This window comes from Macadamia integrifolia, unplaced genomic scaffold, assembly GCF_013358625.1.
Source record: "Macadamia integrifolia cultivar HAES 741 unplaced genomic scaffold, SCU_Mint_v3 scaffold2761, whole genome shotgun sequence".
Classification (NCBI taxonomy): Eukaryota; Viridiplantae; Streptophyta; class Magnoliopsida; order Proteales; family Proteaceae; genus Macadamia; species Macadamia integrifolia.
The window spans coordinates 22638-42346 of record NW_024868945.1 but is presented as its reverse complement, the minus strand read 5'-3'; the positions used below and the strand labels follow the sequence as shown (position 1 = coordinate 42346).

Below are 19709 nucleotides of genomic sequence, written 5' to 3'. Positions count from 1 at the left end.
TGTTTTTTCTTTGAAGCCCAAGAAAATCAGTTTCATCCAAATTGGTTTCAATCCAATAATTACATTCAAAACAACTAAAAAAAACGAAACCCCAAAGTGAAAAACTCTCTCCTTTGTCGAACTTTTTCCGATTCACTTATCTAATTAATACCGGGTTCCTGCACCTTGGCATATTTAGATGGAGAAATCTCAATCCAACATATCTTTACTTTAATACCACTTGTTGGAAATTTTGAAAGAACTCATTCTTAAAAACTACTTGATTTTCAGAACCAATAAAATACAAATATGATATTGAGATAGATTGGAAAAGTTTAACTTTGATTTTCTTTAAAATATAATTATTTTTTTTTACTGCTTACCTTGTCTGTAATCTGTACCATTTCACCGATATGGTATCAATACAGTATTAATATTGGTGGCAATACGAGTCATCTAATACCGATTCCTCAAACTATGGTTGGGAACAGTGCCTAAGTGGGCCAGCTTGAATGATAACTGAAAGGAGAACTTTTGTAACTGAAAGGAGAACTTTGATGTAAGAAAAATCTCTATGACTTGACTTTCAGTGTTGTCGACTTTTTGGATAACTTGGATGGGGGGAAGTTTCCCCTCTGTCTCTTATGTTTCTTGGGGGGAGGGACTACTAAGAAGTCCAAGATGCGATCATATTTTATTGGCTGAAGAAGATAAAGCAGAAGGGTACAATGAGTTGATTCCCTTCTTAACTGAAAGGGGGTGAGATTGAGAATAAGCCTTTATTCAAAAGCTAATAGATGAGATATTCCTTCAATTTCTTCAAAAGTAAGTAGCTTTCCTGGCTAATTTTATGAGCATAAAGTGATACCTGAGATCCAAATATATTCTAAATATTGTGAACATCTTCAGCTGTACTCATTCAAAGTACCACATCATGACGCTTGAAAAAATAACCAAACGGTCAAGTAGAAAGCGCGGGAATATATATATAGGCAAAGAGGACATTAAAAAACAGAACAAAATAGTACGTCTCAAATCCATTGGCCATAGTGAAGTCACTTCCCACCACTCTGTAATGAAGGTTCCCCAATGTCCTAGCAACTTCTTCTCTTCCTAGTACTGCTGTCTCTTTCACACACTGTTTTTTCTTTTCTTTTCTTTTCTTTCTTCTTTTTTTTTTTTTTGATAGATCACTTCACTGTTCAGAGCTTGAAGCCCAAGTAAAACACTCTCATCCAATTGGTCCCAACTTTTTCCTATCTTAGCCTATAAAACCCACATCTTCCAATCCACATTTCCTCACTTAGTGATCTGCTTTACTTTCAGTGTTTTACTGCTACTATCTTGACCTCAAATCTGCTGCTTGTTCCTAGTGCCACAAACTTCGGTGTTCTTATGGATCATCATCTCTCGAACGATCATCAAAAAGGTTAGTCATTTTAAATAATCTTCTTCTTTTCAATCCTTTAAGAGCTTGCAATTGCATTGAATGAGATAAGAGTAGCTTATACTATTCTTCTTGTTTGTGAATCCTTCAATGAAATTAATGTGGAAGTTAATTCAGTCTTGCTTTGTTGTTTAATGCACTTATGGTTTTACCTCTTGGTGAAGCATATTGGCCCTTATTCTGACTTCATCTCCCTGTGATGATCCTATTTTCCTCTTCATAGATATCATATTACACACAGATCCATTTTCACAGAATCTTACACAGATTGTTCTTTTGGAACAAGATATATTGTTGTTAGAACTGAACTTGGTTTAGGGAGGTTTTAAAGCATGTATATTAATCCTATGTATGCAATTATCCCATCCAATAAACATATGTCCTGAGTTTGATCCATATAATAACTTCTTATTATCACCCAAGCTAGCTCTCAGTGCCAAGAGCTTTATTGTTATTATTGATCATCTCTCAAACAACTAAGAAGTTCAGTCTTTTTATCTTATTTTCAATGATTTTCGAGTTCCATTGATTGAGATGAACTAGCTTATTATTCTTCTTGTTTGTGAACCCTTTGATGAAATGTGGAAATTCAATCTTCTGGGTTTAATGATGCACTTATGGTTGGTGTGTCACAAAATGTAATGCACTTATGCATGGTTGTTTCAGTCACTGGACCAGTCTGAGAGTCTAGCTTTGTTGTGTAATACACTCATGATATAAATGTGGAAATTCAGTCCTTATTCCCACTACTAACATCTCTTTTTGTGTCTCTTCCACTCACTCAATCATTCAGTGCCTCTCTCTCTCTCTCTCTCTCTCTCTCTCTCTTGATGATGATGATGATGATCCTATTTCCCTCTGCATAGATATCACATCACACAATTACCATTTTCACAGAATCTTACACATATTGTTGTTTTGGAAAAATATTTTATTAAGGTTAGGATTGAACTTGATTTTGAGAGACTTCAAAGCATATATTTTAGTTCTATGTGTTCGAAAATATAGACTTAGCCAAGTCTACTTTAGTCAACTCACTCATCCAATAAAGATATGTCTTAACATCTTTTTTCCCCCCTTAGTATTTTAAGAGATAAATTATTGAGGTTTTTTCTTTTAGCTGAGGTATCCAATGTTTAAGAAACTATGTATGGGGCATCTCATGTTTCAAATATTATGTTAGGGTTCCTTGTTAATTGGTTTGTTCATAACATTTTTTTAATATCTAATTTTTCCCTTATCGGTCAGTTCTGATTGGGTACCTTGCATCTATCTTACCCAATACCCTCTCTTTGCAAATCTTCCCTCCCCTGCACTGGCCTTGGCCTTGGCCTCCTGCACCTGACCTCCCTCACCTGCTGCCCCCACCACCACCTACCTCCACCTTCCCACACCCCTCCCCCACAACTCTGCTTTCCCCTACACACCCCCTCTCCCCTCTTTCTCTCCCTCCCTTGCCACTTCCCCAGCACTCTCTCTCCCCTGCCCCAGCCCTTGTTCCTCCGACCCCACCCTTGCCATAGCCTAGGCCACTGAAAGCATCATTCAACAGCCACGTGCTCTGCCCCCACCTTGGCTCAGTCCAAAAGATCCCTTCAGGAATAAGAAAGAGTGGCAACAAGGTTAGAAAATTACAGCAGAACGCTATTGGAAATATATTAATCTACTAGTATATTGCACATTTATGATCATTACTTACATAAACAAAGATGATTAATGATTATCATATACTGAGAGATAATATTATTATAGTGGGACTAACCGCAAAACCAAACATACAGGGTAAGAAATATAAAGGCATTAATCTATGGGTACCCCTTGGTTTGGTGGACCTGTATGAAGTCTTTACAGAAGTGACTGATATTATGGTCAGCCATGCCAATGTATCATATTCACCACGGAACTTAAAAATCTTGAATAGAATGGTAATTGGCTATAAAATTAATGTAATGTCCACATATATACATTATTAGAAAACATAAAGAGTTCAAAAAGCAAGGAGCAGGACGATATCATCTATCAGGTGTGAGCTTCATAAACAATGAATACCATGGAAAAAGTGGCATATTTTGGTGTTCCATGAATGGAGAAAGCTCTTCACCTTTTCTAGTGCATAAAAGGCGAGAGTCTGGGTTTTCTGTACACTCTTGAGTCTTAAATACCAGTAGAGAAAATCTCAATCTTAGTTTGGAAATATTAGGTCACACTTTTAAGCCTCCTTGCCCTTAGATGAGAACGAATTATCCTTGAGAATAGATTAAATTTTTATTTTGTAATTTTCTCTTAATTTTATTTTGCATGTAATTAGGTAATTTTACTTTCTTTATTTTTATCTTCTTCTTCTTCTTCTTTTATTTTTATTTTCATGCTTTTAGGATATAATCATATAGATTTAAGATTAATTATGCATTTATATATTATTTACATACATATGTTAGGACCAGTTTATTTTTCTTTGTTATCATATTTAGGACTTTTGCTGTATAGAATAATATTCTTGTGAATATCATATATTATTTTCAATTAAGGTTTTATTTTCTATTTTACCAATAAACAATAACTTAGGTTATCTTCTTTTATATTATTCTATCATATAATGGTTGATTTGATTAGGTTAGATTATGCATACTAACATTGCTTTGTAGCACAACTAGATTTAGGTTAATCTCTATCCTTTTCTTTATTTCTTAGATTCATGTCTTTGATTTTAATCCTATGTCCTTTTTTATCATGATGTGATGTGTGTATTTAGGATAAGAATATTTATTATTTTATAAAAAATACCAAATGACTAGAAAAAACAGTTTAACGGGTGGACCGAGGTGCCTAACACCTGCCCCCGTTCGCAACTTGACATGAACCCATTATCATGATTAAACTAGTCTCCATTAAAATCATATTTGGAGTCATGTTCATGGGTCATATACCTTGATCTAGATGGTGACTATGTATTGGAAAGAAGGAATATTATTCTCACAGTGCAATCTGGTTTATATTTGGTATTTTTGTTTTACAATAATTATTCGTATCAGTTTATATTGATTTCTTCATTATGGTTGTAGTTATGTTAACCAGCATCATTATTACATCACAAATTGCACACACCACTACAATCCCCATTTAGCCACATGATGTAGTCATGAGTCCGGAGTGAAGACATGCGGTGCACTCATGGTGAAACCACAACCCTTAATCTTCTACCTTCAAGTATATAAAAAGGATGCACCACCATACGGTTTGATCCATATGTGAAGGCATTGTGAGAGGTATATTTTAGTGCTCCTGCTAGCTGTGAGCCGCCTCATGTCCCAAGCCAAACTCATGTATCATGTAGGGACATAGAACCAATATGCATAGGGCTTTATACAACTAATTCTAGTGTTTGTGAATTATGTTATTTGTAACTATATCGCCATAATTTTAGATTTTCAAACCCGTGCATTCTTCATCATGTTTTAGAACTAAACTGGTTTAAGTAACATGGTTCTCAAAGCATGCATGAATCCGACCTGGTTCTAGTGGGTCTCTTTTTTGTCATCTTTGTTTCCTGAACCGGTCCAGATTAGGATTCACAGTTCTCAATATATGGATTTGTTTTGAACTCGATTGAGATAACCGGTTATTTTTTCAGTGTCATGTTCATGGGTCCTAGACCCTAAGCTAGCTGGTGACTCTTATCTATGTAGTCCTTTCCAAAGAGAAGGATACATATTCCAACAAGGATTGTGTAAGAATATTGTTCTCACAATGACATTGGGGTCTACCCCATTCAGAGTATTTGGATCCCATCCAAGTTTCCACATGGCAAATATTGTGTAGACACATAGGTAGATGGTAAACCTCAACCTTCTATTCTTTGTCCTAGTTTCTACTATATTTTTCATTTTAATTATATATAATTTTTTATTTTCTAAATTCACCATGCAAAGCATGGGTCCATTTTAGTTAATTACATTATGCACTAATCAATATTGACATTTTGCATGCTAATTATATTTTTAGATAGTGGAAAAGCAACAGAGTTTATTGAAGAACTATATATGGTTAGTCCTATTTGTTTGCAATGACCAATGATATTTATAAATACATTCTTTTTAAGTTTTCTCTAATAAATACAATCAGCAAGTAATTTTATGGGTAGTTGGCTTTATGTCCTCAGTTGAGGGTTTTATATCCCTTTGTACTTGGGTGGGTCTATGAGAGGTTTAAGAAGGGGAGAATTGTTTTTTGCAACACCAATAACTACTCTAGCTTAAAATGCTTTAAACTTCTCACTTGCAAACTATACTTGTGTATCTGATGATATCATTTTTCCAAAGCGCATCAGTGCCATTGTACCGAGATGGTTGATACTATTGGTGCCATTTGATGCTAAAGGAAACTCTCCATTTTCCTTTTAGCATTGCACTGCTGGAGTAAAGAACAGATACATAAAGAACATTTGCTGTAAGAAGAAAATCAATGCCTCCAACCTTGAGTGTAACTAATCTTGATCCAGTTATTACCTATATTGAAATGTCACTGATCAGAAAAACAGTTCCACTTATTTCTGTTTCTTCATTATGTTCTGAAGATTCTAATTGTAGCTTACAATACTCCATTTGCTTGGCACCTCTTGATGCAGCATAAAAATTGGATTTTATTATTTATTTTAATTTGTCCTATCGCGAGCATGAAATGCTCATATCACCCTCCACTTTCACTCTTAACTTCTCTCATGGGCATTACTTTGCCACTTAATGTCATCATTCCTCTCTCCCCAACATATCTCTCCCCCTTATGTTTGGCTTCCCTTCTCTATACAACTTGTCTCTATTTTCTGGTTCATTTTGATAAATTTAAGCTGCACCACCCTGCACTCCTGCATTCCTATCAGTCTATGAGCTGCTTTGTCTGTTGTGGTATGCTTTTCTAGAAACTACTTTGTTTCAAAATAGGATATGAGGTATTAAAATAGATAAATCTATTCTCCCTTCCCCAAAAAAAAAATCTTGCTCAACTGTCTACCAAAGATCTTTAGATATACCAATTTTCCATCAAACGGCAAGGCATCCTATAGTCCTGTTTTTCAGTTACCCTTAATGAAGATTTCTACTTGGTTAACTTGACCAGAATTCCAGAAATCAGAAGAGACGTATTGTAAATTTCACAACTTAGTGGTTTATTATACTTTTTCAGGATGAAACTTTTTATTTTAGTTTGACAAATTTCTTGGAACTTCCTGTTTAGGCTTACATGTTACATCAAATGAACTCCATTTTTATGTTTTTTTTTCACGAACATTTTATATAAAATGCACATTCAGCTCCAATTTAACCAGTGATAATTTTAGTTTAGCTTATTCTCCAGCAAGTCCATTAAATAGCCAAAAGCTTTACAGAAGGGCTGAGGAGTGAATTTTAACTGAATTTTTTTTTTTTTATTGTTTTGATTGCTTCATATTATTTTCTTTGAAGATTATTAATTACTGCTTCACATCTACACCTCTGCTCTGCCATCATTTGCTCTGTTGTTCGTGAGTCTCATGTATGCTCTCTTTAATTGACTGACCTGGTCAGTCATTTCCTTTTCCTCTTTGATTTGATCATATTATTCAATAAACATTTTTGTAGAGGATTCCTAACTCAATTCTATATGAATGGGATGAGCAAAAAACAAAGGTATGGCTTTTGAAAGATTTTTAATCATATGCTTGATTCTCTGAGAATTGGGTGTAGTTCTTTCTCCTGCCGTAATTTTGGTTTAGTTTCTGCTGCTGTGAGTTAATTATTGCAGAAATGATAAAGTTTATAATTGAGCATGTAATGTAATATTGATGATTTCTTCTGCATTGTGGATCTACCAAGTGTTTTACAGCAAATTTTCAATCTATAGATTTGAATCAAACTCAAAATGAGAGGACTTTCAAAATTATTTGCATTCAGTTATATTTTCTCTTACTGAATTTCAATTCTATGTTTCAGATATGGAGAAAAATGAAAAGGATGTTATTGTACCTCAAGTAAGCTTCGGTGGATTTGACAGAAACATCACCGCACGAGACCTCACTAAATTCATAGAAAATGAAATTGGAGGGGTATGGAGATGTAGGCTGAAGACATCTTGGACACCTCCAGGGTCCTACCCAGATTTCAACATCACAAACATGGAGGCTGTTCGAAAAAAAGATTATTACAAGAAGGTGGTACCACACGCCTTCGTGCATTTTAGATCTCATGAAGCAAGAATGGCAGCACACAATGCTGCTCAGCGTTCTGAGCTTCTTCTGAACCATCGCCCTCTTAAGGTGAGTTTGGGACCCGATAGCCCATATCACGTTAATCAGAGGACGAGGAATACACTTCCTTTCAAGATTCCTGCCAGTGTTGAGATTGGATCTCTTGTTAGCCCAAATGAATTCCTAGTTGGCTGGAAAGGACCCACTTCTGGAGTGAACTTCCTTGTTGATCCTTTCGATGCCACCTGCAAGATCCAATTTTCAAAGGATGTCCCTTTCTCATTTGAAGGCACAAGGAGACACGCGGTGATTAAATGTGACTTGAAGGTGGAGTTTTTGGTGAGAAACATCAATTACTTCAGACGGTATACAGATGAGCATTCAAAAATAATTTTGCTGCAACTTGATTCATCTCCTCAACTCTACTATAGAACTGCTGATGATGACATCTATGAAACAGAAACAGTACCGATTGAAACATTGGATGATGAGGATCCTTGGATCAGGATTACGGATTTTACACCTAGCAGAGTGATCGGCAGGTGTGGTACTTACAGATTCTCGGTCCCAGACAACTTTGAATTGGGATTGGAGAAGGCCATGCATTATCTAAGAGAACAACGGGTACCGGAACATCCTAGACAGCGGCTAAGGATCCGAGATGAGCCCAATTTTGGGATGAAAGTATCAAATCACTTCTTCTGTCTTCAGGACAAGGAGGGGATAAGCTTTGAGATAATGTTTTTGGTGAATGCTGTTATTCATAAAGGTATCATCAACAAACACCTGTTGTCAGATGAGTTCTTCGAATTACTAAGAAGTCAGCCAAGGGAGGTGAATGTTAAAGCATTAATGCATATATACTCCTATAGGGATCCAGTGTTCAACACGTGCAAGAGGCTGAAAGAAGTCCAAGAATGGTTGCAGAAGAACCCTAAACTTCTCATGAACTCTAGGGGTTCAGATGATAATGTTGAAGTGAGGAGATTAGTTATAACTCCAGCCAAAGCTTATTGTTTTCCACCAGAGGTGGAACGTTCTAACAGGGTTCTCAGGAAATACAAAACAAAAGGTGACAGGTTCTTAAGGGTAGCCTTCATGGATGAAGGATTTCAGCAGCTGACTTCTTTTGTTCTATCCAACAGCATTGCTCCTATTGTGAGGGACATTACATCAAAGTTCTGCATGCAGAAAAGCACAGTTTATCAAAGGATAAAGACCATTATGAATGAAGGGTTCTATTTGTGCAGTCGGAAGTATTCCTTTCTGGCCTATTCACCTAATCAACTGAGAGACTGTTCTGCGTGGTTTTTTGCAGAAGATGAAGATGTCAAGGTGATAGATATCCTGAATTGGATGGGGAAGTTCAACGATAGGAATGTTGCAAAGTGTGCAGCTAGGAGGGGTCAGTGTTTCTCATCCTCCTATGCCACAGTTGATGTTCCACAAGAGAAGGTCAACATGGACCTTCCAGATATAAAAAGAAATGGATATGTCTTTTCTGATGGCATTGGCATGATAACTCCTCAACTAGCAACGGAAGTTGCAGAGAAATTGCGACTTACAGTTGATCCTCCTTCTGCCTATCAGATCAGGTATGCTGGTTGCAAGGGAGTAATTGCCTGTTGGCCAGGAAGAAATGATGATGGGATCCTCCTCTCGCTTAGACGAAGCATGAATAAATTTGAGTCTAAGCACACAATCCTGGAGGTCATATCATGGACTCAGTTCCAACCAGGGTTTTTAAATAGGCAGATTATAACTCTGCTTTCTGCCTTGGGTGTTCCAGATGACATGTTCTCAAGAATGCAAGATGATATGGTTTCTAAACTGAGCCAGATCCTGGAGAACAATGATATAGCTTTTGATGTCCTTATCTCATCATGTGGTGAGCAAGGAAATACTGCAGCGATTCTACTGAGTGCCGGTTTCAAGCCTCAGACAGAACCTCATCTTAGAGGGATGTTATCTTGCATAAGAGCAGCCCAGATGGGAGACCTCCTAGAGAAGGCTAGGATTTTTGTTCCTAAAGGACGATGTCTAATCGGGTGCTTCGATGAATTAGGGGTACTTGAGCAAGGACAATGTTTTATCAAAGTCTCAAGACCTTCACCCCAGAATTATTTTTCTAAGCATGGATCAAGATTTTCTCAGAGAAAGAATGTGGAAGTAATCAAGGGCATTGTAGTCGTTGCGAAAAATCCTTGTCTTCATCCAGGAGATATTCGGATTCTGGAAGCTATAGATGTGCCTGATTTGCATCATCTTGTCAATTGCTTGGTTTTCCCCCAAAAGGGTGAAAGGCCTCATACAAATGAAGCATCTGGAAGTGACCTTGACGGTGATCAATACTTTGTGACTTGGGAAGAAACTCTCATACCTCCAAGCAAGAAGAGCTGGCAAGCAATGGATTATGACTCTGTAGAACCCAAAAAGTTGCAACGCCCCGTCAATCACCAGGTAACTTACTGCCTTTCTTTTATAATGTGGACTTGTGCATGTGTTATAGTTTTTGTTTTTTGTTTTTTGTTTTTTTGTTTTTTTTGTTTTTTGTTTTTTTTTTTAGGGTTAAAAATGCGTGTGTTATAATTACAATAATAAAGGTGTAAATTAATTCATTGTGTAAAAATATTTGTTTTTATTTTTCTTATGGATATTATTTCATTGATCTATGCAGTAAGAGCTATCAATTAAATTTTTTAATGGGAACATTAGAGCCTTCTTATATAGAGTACTGAATGTTGAATGCTGGATTTCATATTTCAAGATTTTCTCGGTTGCCAACTTACCATTTTTCCCAATTTTTCTGTTGGTGTTGTAACTACTTGTGACTTGGTTTGCAATTGCATTGTCTGAAAGTGTTATTTGGGTGTAAACTCAGAATTTACTAGGTTGCATGAAATTATCTTGGGCATTAATATGTTATGACTTAAGAACTTCATAGTGCTGAATAAGATATTCAAAATGTAGAAAGACTATGATGCCTATTTCCGAGGTAAGACTCCATGCTATTTGTTGATAAATTTTTGTCCCATCTAACTGGGATTGGGGATTGAGCAATATCAGAAACCTAAAAAATATGCTAAAATATTCTTGAAGCCTTTTAGGGGTTTTGGTTCAAACGACATCCACCACCCCTCTCCTTCTACCTTCAAACAAGAAGTCTTGGGCCAATTATACTATCCTCTTCCAGTAACCCAGAGAGGGGGGGGGGGAGGAGGAGCAATGGAAGAGGAATGGATTAGGACTGAATAAGTTTAGAGTCTCCAGATGGGCCCAACAAACTTCCAAAGCATTTATTCATATATGCTGTTGGAAATTCCTTGGGTATGAATCCACAGAGTACCTATTGCTTTAAATAATATGCAGCATAAATGCTGCTGTACTTCAACAGTTCTTGACATAGTACTGCTTCTAAAATAACTAAATTTTACCTTCTCCCTTGAGTTCTTTTTGTCTCACCCCCTTCTATTGGCCCAAAAACAAAAGTTTATGAAGGCCTGATTTATTTTCTTTTATCACCTTTATCCATCACCTTCAGCAGATTGTCAACTACTTAACATCCAATTAAAAATCTAAATGGATCACTATATCATCTTTGCTAAGTTTCTAAGTTATAATGAATGAAAATGAAAAGATTGTGATTCAGAAAACATTTTTTCTTGACAAAATTCTAGTCAATCTTGGAGATAGATTACAGATTTTTGCATAGACTCACCTATGACAGACCTGTGGAACAGAGGGAATTCCACAGTAGAGCTAAACTCAAGCTCAAGGTATGAATTTAACCCCTTAGTATGCATCTTTTAAATGTGTTGGGATAGGATTGTGTATTGTCTGATGCATACCAGAAACTGAAATAATTTACCTCCTCACAATGGTGGAACCGATTCTTTGCCACACCTAGTATTAGCACTGCAACTTAACAAAAATCTCTCATGATTGTGTTGGTTTTTTGTGCAACAGGACATAATTGACTTTTTCATGGAGTCCATGATGACTGGTCAACTTGGTCAGATATGCAATGCTCATGTGGTTCATGCAGACATGAGCAAAGATGGAGCCACGGATGAGAAATGCATCAAGCTAGCAGAACTTGCGACCACAGCAGTAGACTTTCCAAAAACTGGAAAGGTTGTTAGAATTCCCCACTCACTAAAACCGAAAATTTATCCAGACTTCATGGGAAAGGATGGGAACATGTCATACAAGTCAGAGAAGATCTTGGGAAGACTATATCGCCAAATCCTAGATGCTCCCGATGAAGAAATGGAAATAAATTCAGAGCTTACACCTCAAGACATTCCTTTTGACCCAGATCTTGAGGTTCCAGGTTTTGCTGGTTTCATCATGGATGCCTGGAATCAAAAGTTCAAGTATGATGGGCACCTGAGTGCTCTTCTGGCCCAGTACAGAGTTAACCGGGAGGAAGAAGTGGTGACAGGACATATATGGTCCATACCGAAGAGCAAGAATCAAAAGGAGATGAAAGAGAGGCTCTGTGTTGCCTACAACGCACTCAGGAAGGAGTTCAGACGTGATTTTGAGAACATGGGTGATGACTTCCAGCAGCTCACTGATGATGAGAAAAATGCCATGTATGAACAGAAGGCATCAGCATGGTACCAGGTGACTTACCACCCTGAGTGGGTGATGAAAGCACAAGAATGGAAGGACCCTGAAGTCAACGGCAACACACGGGCAATGCTTAGCTTTGCTTGGATTGCTGCTGATTACTTGGCCCGAATTAAGATTAAACATCGAAAGGACAACATTGATGTTGATACCAGTAAGCCAATCAATGCACTTCTGAGCTACATTGCTGATCGAATTTGACTAGGAAGAGTGAGGCTTTTATCATAAGCTATCAGCCTCCTCTTTGGCTCCAAGGCCACTCTGCCAGTGTCTTTTGCTTTCTAGTATTCTAATGTGTGATTTTTTCTTTCAGGTTTTCAGGTCGTAGTCTGTTTTGTTGACTTTCTTAGTCTGTTGTATGGGCCTTCTAAGCTTAGATATCTTCCTTTCTAAATCTATTGCATTGTTATGTACTTATCTGAACTACTATTACATGTAAAAGGGAGTTGGTTTTCTCTCATGCTTTCCTACCCTGAATCTTCATTTACAAATTCTGAGGTTTAATTTTTGGAGAGAAGTTTCAGGCACAACAGTACTATTGGTTTTCCACACCAACAGTTCATTTTTTCAACATGACAATACCTGTTGGTCCTTTCACAGTTGGAAAGATGAGAATTCCTGATATGCCAAATATAAGCTTTGATCATCCATTTCAACCAAATGACCTTGTTTAAGGCTCTTTCTCTCGTCTTTAAACCTATCACTGACCTACAAATTATATTTTTTAAGGCCCAAATTGAGGTTGCAGGGACCTGGTTCAATAGTCTAGGAAGCCATTCCAAGTTATAAGTTATTTCCCTGACATGACATTATTAATTGGCATTCAGATTTTGTGGACATGTTACCCATGTAATTATTTAATCAAATAAATTGATTGGAAATGCAATCTATATTTGCCAAAACAATATTGTTTCAAAAACTATCAGAAAACCCCAAATTCATTCAAGAAAAGTGAACAATGGAGATAACTGTAAAAAACACAGATTAAATACAGTAGACACAGGACACTTAGTTTGATATCTGACTCATTTAAGAAACACCCTTTCTATCCAATGGTTAGAATGACTGAATCATCAAATCCATAAGGTAAAAATCGGCTATGATCTAGGAATACACCTTCTCGAATTTCACTCAATCTAGGTTCACATATTCCACGAACCCAGTGTTATTGTGAATACCTAAAGTTCAATCTCCCATGATTGGTTTTTGAATCTCTTTTATTATCAAGTATAAAAGTATACATTTTGTTTCACGTTTGATAGTTTGATCTTCATTTTTTTGGCTATTGTTCCCTTCTTTTTAATCAGTGAAAGAGAAGAAAATCAGTGATACTTGCCTCTAGTAGTAAGATCCCCAAGTTTGTTGAATCAAACTCCCAACTTCTAAGGCTTCAACCATAACCGGCCGCCAATTGAAACGGAATCGATGGCCACCGATCACCATCCTTGATTTCGTCTGTCAAGACTCTCTTTCTTTCCTGGTTTCCTCTTCCTGATGTCTCTGATTCTCTCCTCTATCCAACATCGTCACCTTGGAAAAACCAAAAGATGAAGAATCGATGGATTCGGTCATTGCAGATCGATCCTTTTCAGAAACTACTTTATCAGTCCTCTGGTTCTCTCTTTATCCCCGAGTTCTCCAGTAGTAAGTAGAAACTTCACGGTGTACATGATCATCAACAATCCAAAAAAACTGTAAACGTTTTCCTGTTCTATCAATCACTAGGAAGCCCATCTTCACGAGTTAGGACTACTATTCAATTCTGCAACTTCATTTTTACAATAAAGTGCGATGCATAATTGATAATACTAGGAAACATTTCTAAAATTCGTTAATATATATATATATATATAAAGGGTAATTGATTCCAAGTGGGTCATCACCAATCAGTGCTTCCAAGCCTTGGATTTGCGCAACACTACGAAGGATCTGCATCCATTCTTTTACAATGCCACACGATTGGTATGGATTAATATAATTTTGGTTCCCTCACCTTATTTGCTCTAACACAACATGTTAAGATAGTAAACTACTCTCATGAGTCATGACCTTAATAACATAAGGGCAAGAGATCGTTTCCTAGTTGCATGACCCCTGCAACAATGTAGGGACCAATGAGAGTGTAGCGAATGGAACCTTTTAGTTTTTTCACTAGGCTGGGGGGCAGTAATTTTGCATCCCTTATGTCTGGAGGCCATGTGACAAGGCAAATTCCTTTTTCCCATCATATAATTACAACCACTAAAAAATATGGAAGAAAGAATTGCATGCAAAAGACTAATGAAGAAGTGCACATGAACATTAATAGAGGGTGGATTCCATATTTCACATAGGTGGGAATTTCCCCAAATGTTAGTTTCCTTAGATGAATCAATATAAACAGCTCTGCATAGAACAACTGGATGGTCTATAGTAGGCAAAGTGGTGTAATCTCATATTAAAAAACAATAGGAAAATGGGGGGATTAAAAGGAATTTCAGACAAGAGTTTAAGATCAAAGATCCATGACATATTGACATGTCATTATGGATCAATTGGCTGGAGCTAAGGAGTAGAAGAAATAAATATAACATTATCCTGCGAATCCTGATGAAATACAAAGAGAGCAAGAGGATAACATAGGGCTTCGGTTCCCTAACCTTGGAGTTTGTAGGATAATCTCTTTCTCTTGCTAGGAAGAAATTACTTAATCCAGCAGCACACAAGCCAATGAGAGGACACATTTAGGCATCAATAAATTACTTAATCCAGCAACACACAAGCCAATGAGAAGACACATTTAGGCATCAATAAGGAATGGATTTATTGTCTTTCACAGGGATGCGGGCTCATTTCAAACACTCCCCCCACCCCCGCACCCCACACCCCCGGAACTCTCTGTAGGCACAGGGGCACCCAGCCATGGATATAGATTATTATAGTACAAGGGGCGTCGGGGGACTTACTAGGCTGAGGGTGGTCTACGATCAAAGAAACAACCTCGAGAGGCGAATTCCTAACAGAAAGATTAGCTAAAAAGCAATCAAACCACCATTGCTTTAGTAAGGGACTGAGGCATCAGGAGTTCCAACTCCCAACCACATTTCACTTAACCTCGCACTAAAACGATACAGTAAGCACACAAACCTAATACTGACAGGATGCAAAGAAAAACAACGGGAAATATAAATGGAGATCCACAGCCAATGTGACGAGTTTAACAATAGAATAACTAAATATTGTTCATTATTAGCATTCCAAAAATTCCTACTGAATGAAACATAACTTGTACCCTGACAAACACTTCCCTCCAAGAACACCATCCAAAATTTAAAATCTCTTGCTCCCTAGGTAATAGCCAAAAATTTCCGGTCAAATCTCATACTTAAGCCTTCAACCTCCCGAAAAATTTTTGCTTCTCCTGGGTGGTCTGGAAGCGACCATGTCCAAACTTTGAGGATGTATCAATAAACTTGAGCTTGATCTCCTCAAGAGCTAAACGAGATGTCTGCTTCAACAGGGACTGGCGGAGTGTGACAACCCTCTTCTTGGGCCCAACACAGCAACCCTTGATCAAGAGGTAATCATCCTTCACAATACCATAGTGAGGGAATCCACCCATGGGTGTTATGTCCTTTTCAGTCCTGTTTAAACAAAACCATAAGATCATTCATGTGTTAAAACATCAACAATCTGGTATTATAAAATTTTAGGTTAGGCTCAAAGATTTATTTACAAACCTGTCATACTCGGTCATTGCATTGTGGGACTCATCCCCAGACTTTCCAAGCTTATAGACCTTCTTGTTCATTTCAGTACGGTGGTGGTAACCATTTTGACCAGCCCTGGCAACAGTGAAGGAGACCCTGGCAGGATGCCATGCTCCAATACAAGCCACTTTGCGCAAACCCCTGTGAGTTTTACGAGGCAGACGGGTGACACCCCAACGAGTGACGACACCTTCGTAACCTTTACCTTTTGTCACACCAATGATGTCAATCATCTCATCCTTCTGGAAAACAGCATCCACAGGGATCTGCTTCTCAAAGAAACCATATGCATAGTCCACCTTCTGTGCAATTGTTCCACCATTCACCTGGATCTCCATAAGATGTGCTTTCTTTTGCTTCAATCCTTGCATCTTCCTTATCTGCAAAGCATATTTCACAATAAAGCATGCTTCAAATTCTAATTTCTAGAACAATATGGTGCCAAAAGTATTTTTGAAGACTAACAGACATATGCAAGAAAATTGATTTAATGAAAATGGATTCATAAGTTTTATCTCATGAGGAGCTATCATAATAGCCATCACACTGAATTCATGAAATTCCCGAATTCTGACCAGATTCACCTCACTTACAACATGCCTGGACTATTAGTTCCATAGATAACTATCACTATAAACTCAAAAGCACGATACTACACAATAAAGACTATAAAATCATCTCAAAACCATGATAATAAAGAATGAAGATTCCCCGGAAGTAAAATTACTTGGTTTTTTCATAAACTTAAACTATGAGATGATGTAAATGAGAGCCCTCTCTAAACTAGTGCCAACTCCATAACTCAAATCAGGTGCAAACATTTACATTCAATAAATTGGAATATAAGAATTAATTTAGGTTAACTGTTCTCTGTCCAGTAGAGGAGAGTGCGCTAGCACCTCTCTCTCTCATATGGGGTCATTTCACATGGGGAGGAGGTAGACAGCATGAGGTGCTAGAACACCCTCCACTCCCAGACAGAACATTATCCCATTGATTTATTATAGAGCTGAACTGCAACGTGAAATTCTACCAACCCCCCACCCCAAAAAAAAAAAAAAAAAAATGAACTGCAATGTGAAAGCAATTAATATTCAAAATAAATACATGTAATACTTTTATCGTGTATCTGTTTATATTAATATATTTTTACCATAAGATGCAAAGTAAGTGATAGTTCTGTGGGAAAACCTAAATAGGAACCTAACATGAAATGTGTTCAGATCTGAATATACCATGCAGTAGAAATTGTACGACATTGGATACATAACAGAACTGGTTGTTAAACCAAAAATATGAAAGAGATTAACAAGGTGTCCAACAGTCATCAGAAAACTATCAACAGGAAAAACAATGACATATGGTATCTGTGGCACTAAATAACCGAAAGGATTAATTGCCCAAAAACCAAGCGTTGTCACCAATTCTCAGAGGAAAAGTTAATAACTTATAACCTGAGTGTGAGCCAGAACACGGATGACGGATGCATATTTCTTCATTTTCTCAAGCTGTGCCTGAATATCTTTCTTGCCCTCATCAGTTTCGTACTTCTTTGAATACTTTGTAAAGGCCTTCTTCTTGGATTTGCACCAGTTCTTGTAAAACCTCCTTTTCACTTCCTCACTTAAATGTTGAGCCCAGACCGTATTCAGAGAGCGAAGGCCACGGGGCGTCTTGACATAAGCAACCACCCCAACAACAACCATTGGAGGTGTTTCAATAATTGTCACAGCCTCACATGTCTCCTTTTTGTGAAGCTCTGAAGAAAAAAAGACAATATAATAAGATACTGAATTAAAAAGAATAAACATTGAAAGAAACTTGATAACAAAATTATATTAAAAAAAAGTATAAGCAGAATTAAAATTGTTACGACCAAATGCAAAAAAAATGAAAAACTCCCAAAGGAAACAGGGATAAGAAATTCAGAAGAGAAGTGTTTACTTGACCCAGGTTTTTCGACCTCTCTCACGATGTGTGTCATCCCAGCCTTATAACCCAAGAAAGCAGTAAGCTTGCAGGGCTTGCTTGGGTCATCCTTGGGAAAAGCCTTCACTGTAAATCCATGAAACATGATAAATATAATACAATGAATAAGATATATTTTAAAATGCACAAATGAAAATTCTGAGATATCATGTAATGAATTGGTCATAAAAAAAAATTAAATAATTAAATAAAGACTCCCTGTTAGAAGATACAAACAGAATTTAATCAATGAAATAAAGAGACACTCCAAGCTAGCATAAGGCACGGACAAACAAATGACCACTGATGTCAGTAATTCAAAGAATCTCTTTATTATTTTTACTTCTGAAGCATCAGCTTCTGCTGGTCAATAAAAACTTCAAGTCCGTCACAACATTAAATTGGTTCTTTTAGTTGCAACTTGCCACATGACAATCTAACAATGTTGTGCAAAATACATCCACCATATTGTTGCGCAACACTCTATGATTTCTTGCAAGCTATCCTTCACATCAATAACTACAGAAATTTATCTCCATACATAATGATGTTATTCCTTTCCAAATACAGTCATCAAAACTAAGAAATGAGAATTTAATATATGAAAAGAATAATCCCAACGCAGTATACCACAAGGAAAAATAAAGGTCCTCCAGATGTTAGATCGCCAAATGTTGTACCATCAAAAACCTATTGAGTTCCAAAATAATACAAACATTACCTTTTCCCCTATGACGAGAAGCTCGTTTCCTTGGCAGAAACCCAAGGGAACCATGCCTAGGGTGTTCAAACTTCCTGTGAGACATCCTTATCCGTCAACCTGAAACAAAATTTTAAACCATAAATTTAGAACAAATACAAATAAATCATAAAGAGTGAGAACCCATCACATATAAATAAAGATCTAGACAAATACAAATATAACACAACATAGAAAGTTGAATGCTCCGACAGACATTTAGTTAGGATCATGGTGAAAGGTTAAATCAGAAACGCATGAGATTGCTTTCTACTTTTTTTGTGGGGGTGAGGAGTGTTGGGGAGATAGGAGGTGATCAACAAACATAAACCAAACCAGTACTGATTCACATGAATCACCTTATCAGTTTCATAACAAATTTTGTTCAGCGAAAGGAATGCTCCACCAAGGGAACAGATATGAAGAGCGTAGATTTGTTACTAGACAGGAATAACAACAGTAAACGCAATAATCAAATCCCTGGTCCTAGTTTTCAATAACCAGGAGTCTCAGGATCGATGAATATGCAGATCAACAACATTAGGGAACACTAAAATTTTGTTAAGACACGAAATGACGAATGCAGAAAAGCAAAGAGAACCGAAATAGATCGACTGGAAAGACAATAGATTGAGAGGAGAGACTCACGTCAGTGTCCTCCTGCGGCGTCCGTCTCCTGCTTCAGAGCTCAGACCTCTGCTCAAGCTTCAAACCCTAAATCGAGGTTTTATATAGTTATGAGCTACGGGTGTCAAACTTGAACCCCCTACAAACAGCTAAGGGTGTCGAACCCAAACCCGCACCGACAGGCCGGACCGTGGCCGGCAGAATAGAACCGGAACCGAAACCGAAACGACATATGATGAATTTCCTAATGACATTATCCTCTTCCATGATCAACGGCCGGAGTTTAAAATCCTAGAATCAGGATCCGGAACAGTCTCGGCCAATTCATATCTAGATCATATCGGAATT

General features: G+C 37.3%; 2 protein-coding genes across 2 annotated transcripts; one reads left to right on the top strand and one right to left on the bottom strand.

Annotated features, from left to right (window-relative positions):
• The first annotated feature begins 1257 nt into the window (after positions 1-1257).
• On the top strand, positions 1258-12738 carry LOC122067216 (RNA-dependent RNA polymerase 6-like). Its single transcript, XM_042631053.1, has 3 exons — positions 1258-1408; positions 7390-10103; positions 11610-12738. Exons 1-3 carry the CDS (start codon positions 1375-1377, stop codon positions 12477-12479), a joined length of 3618 nt encoding a protein of 1205 aa, XP_042486987.1. The 5' UTR covers positions 1258-1374; the 3' UTR covers positions 12480-12738.
• A 2728-nt stretch (positions 12739-15466) lies between these two features.
• Positions 15467-19467, bottom strand: LOC122067217 (60S ribosomal protein L3). The gene is made up of 6 exons (XM_042631054.1): positions 19383-19467; positions 18717-18815; positions 17972-18082; positions 17482-17786; positions 15998-16407; positions 15467-15901 (listed from the first exon to the last, which is right to left on the bottom strand). The coding sequence occupies exons 2-6, from the start codon at positions 18799-18801 to the stop codon at positions 15643-15645; spliced, it is 1170 nt and encodes a 389-aa protein (XP_042486988.1). The 5' UTR covers positions 18802-18815; positions 19383-19467; the 3' UTR covers positions 15467-15642.
• Positions 19468-19709: the final 242 nt, after the last annotated feature.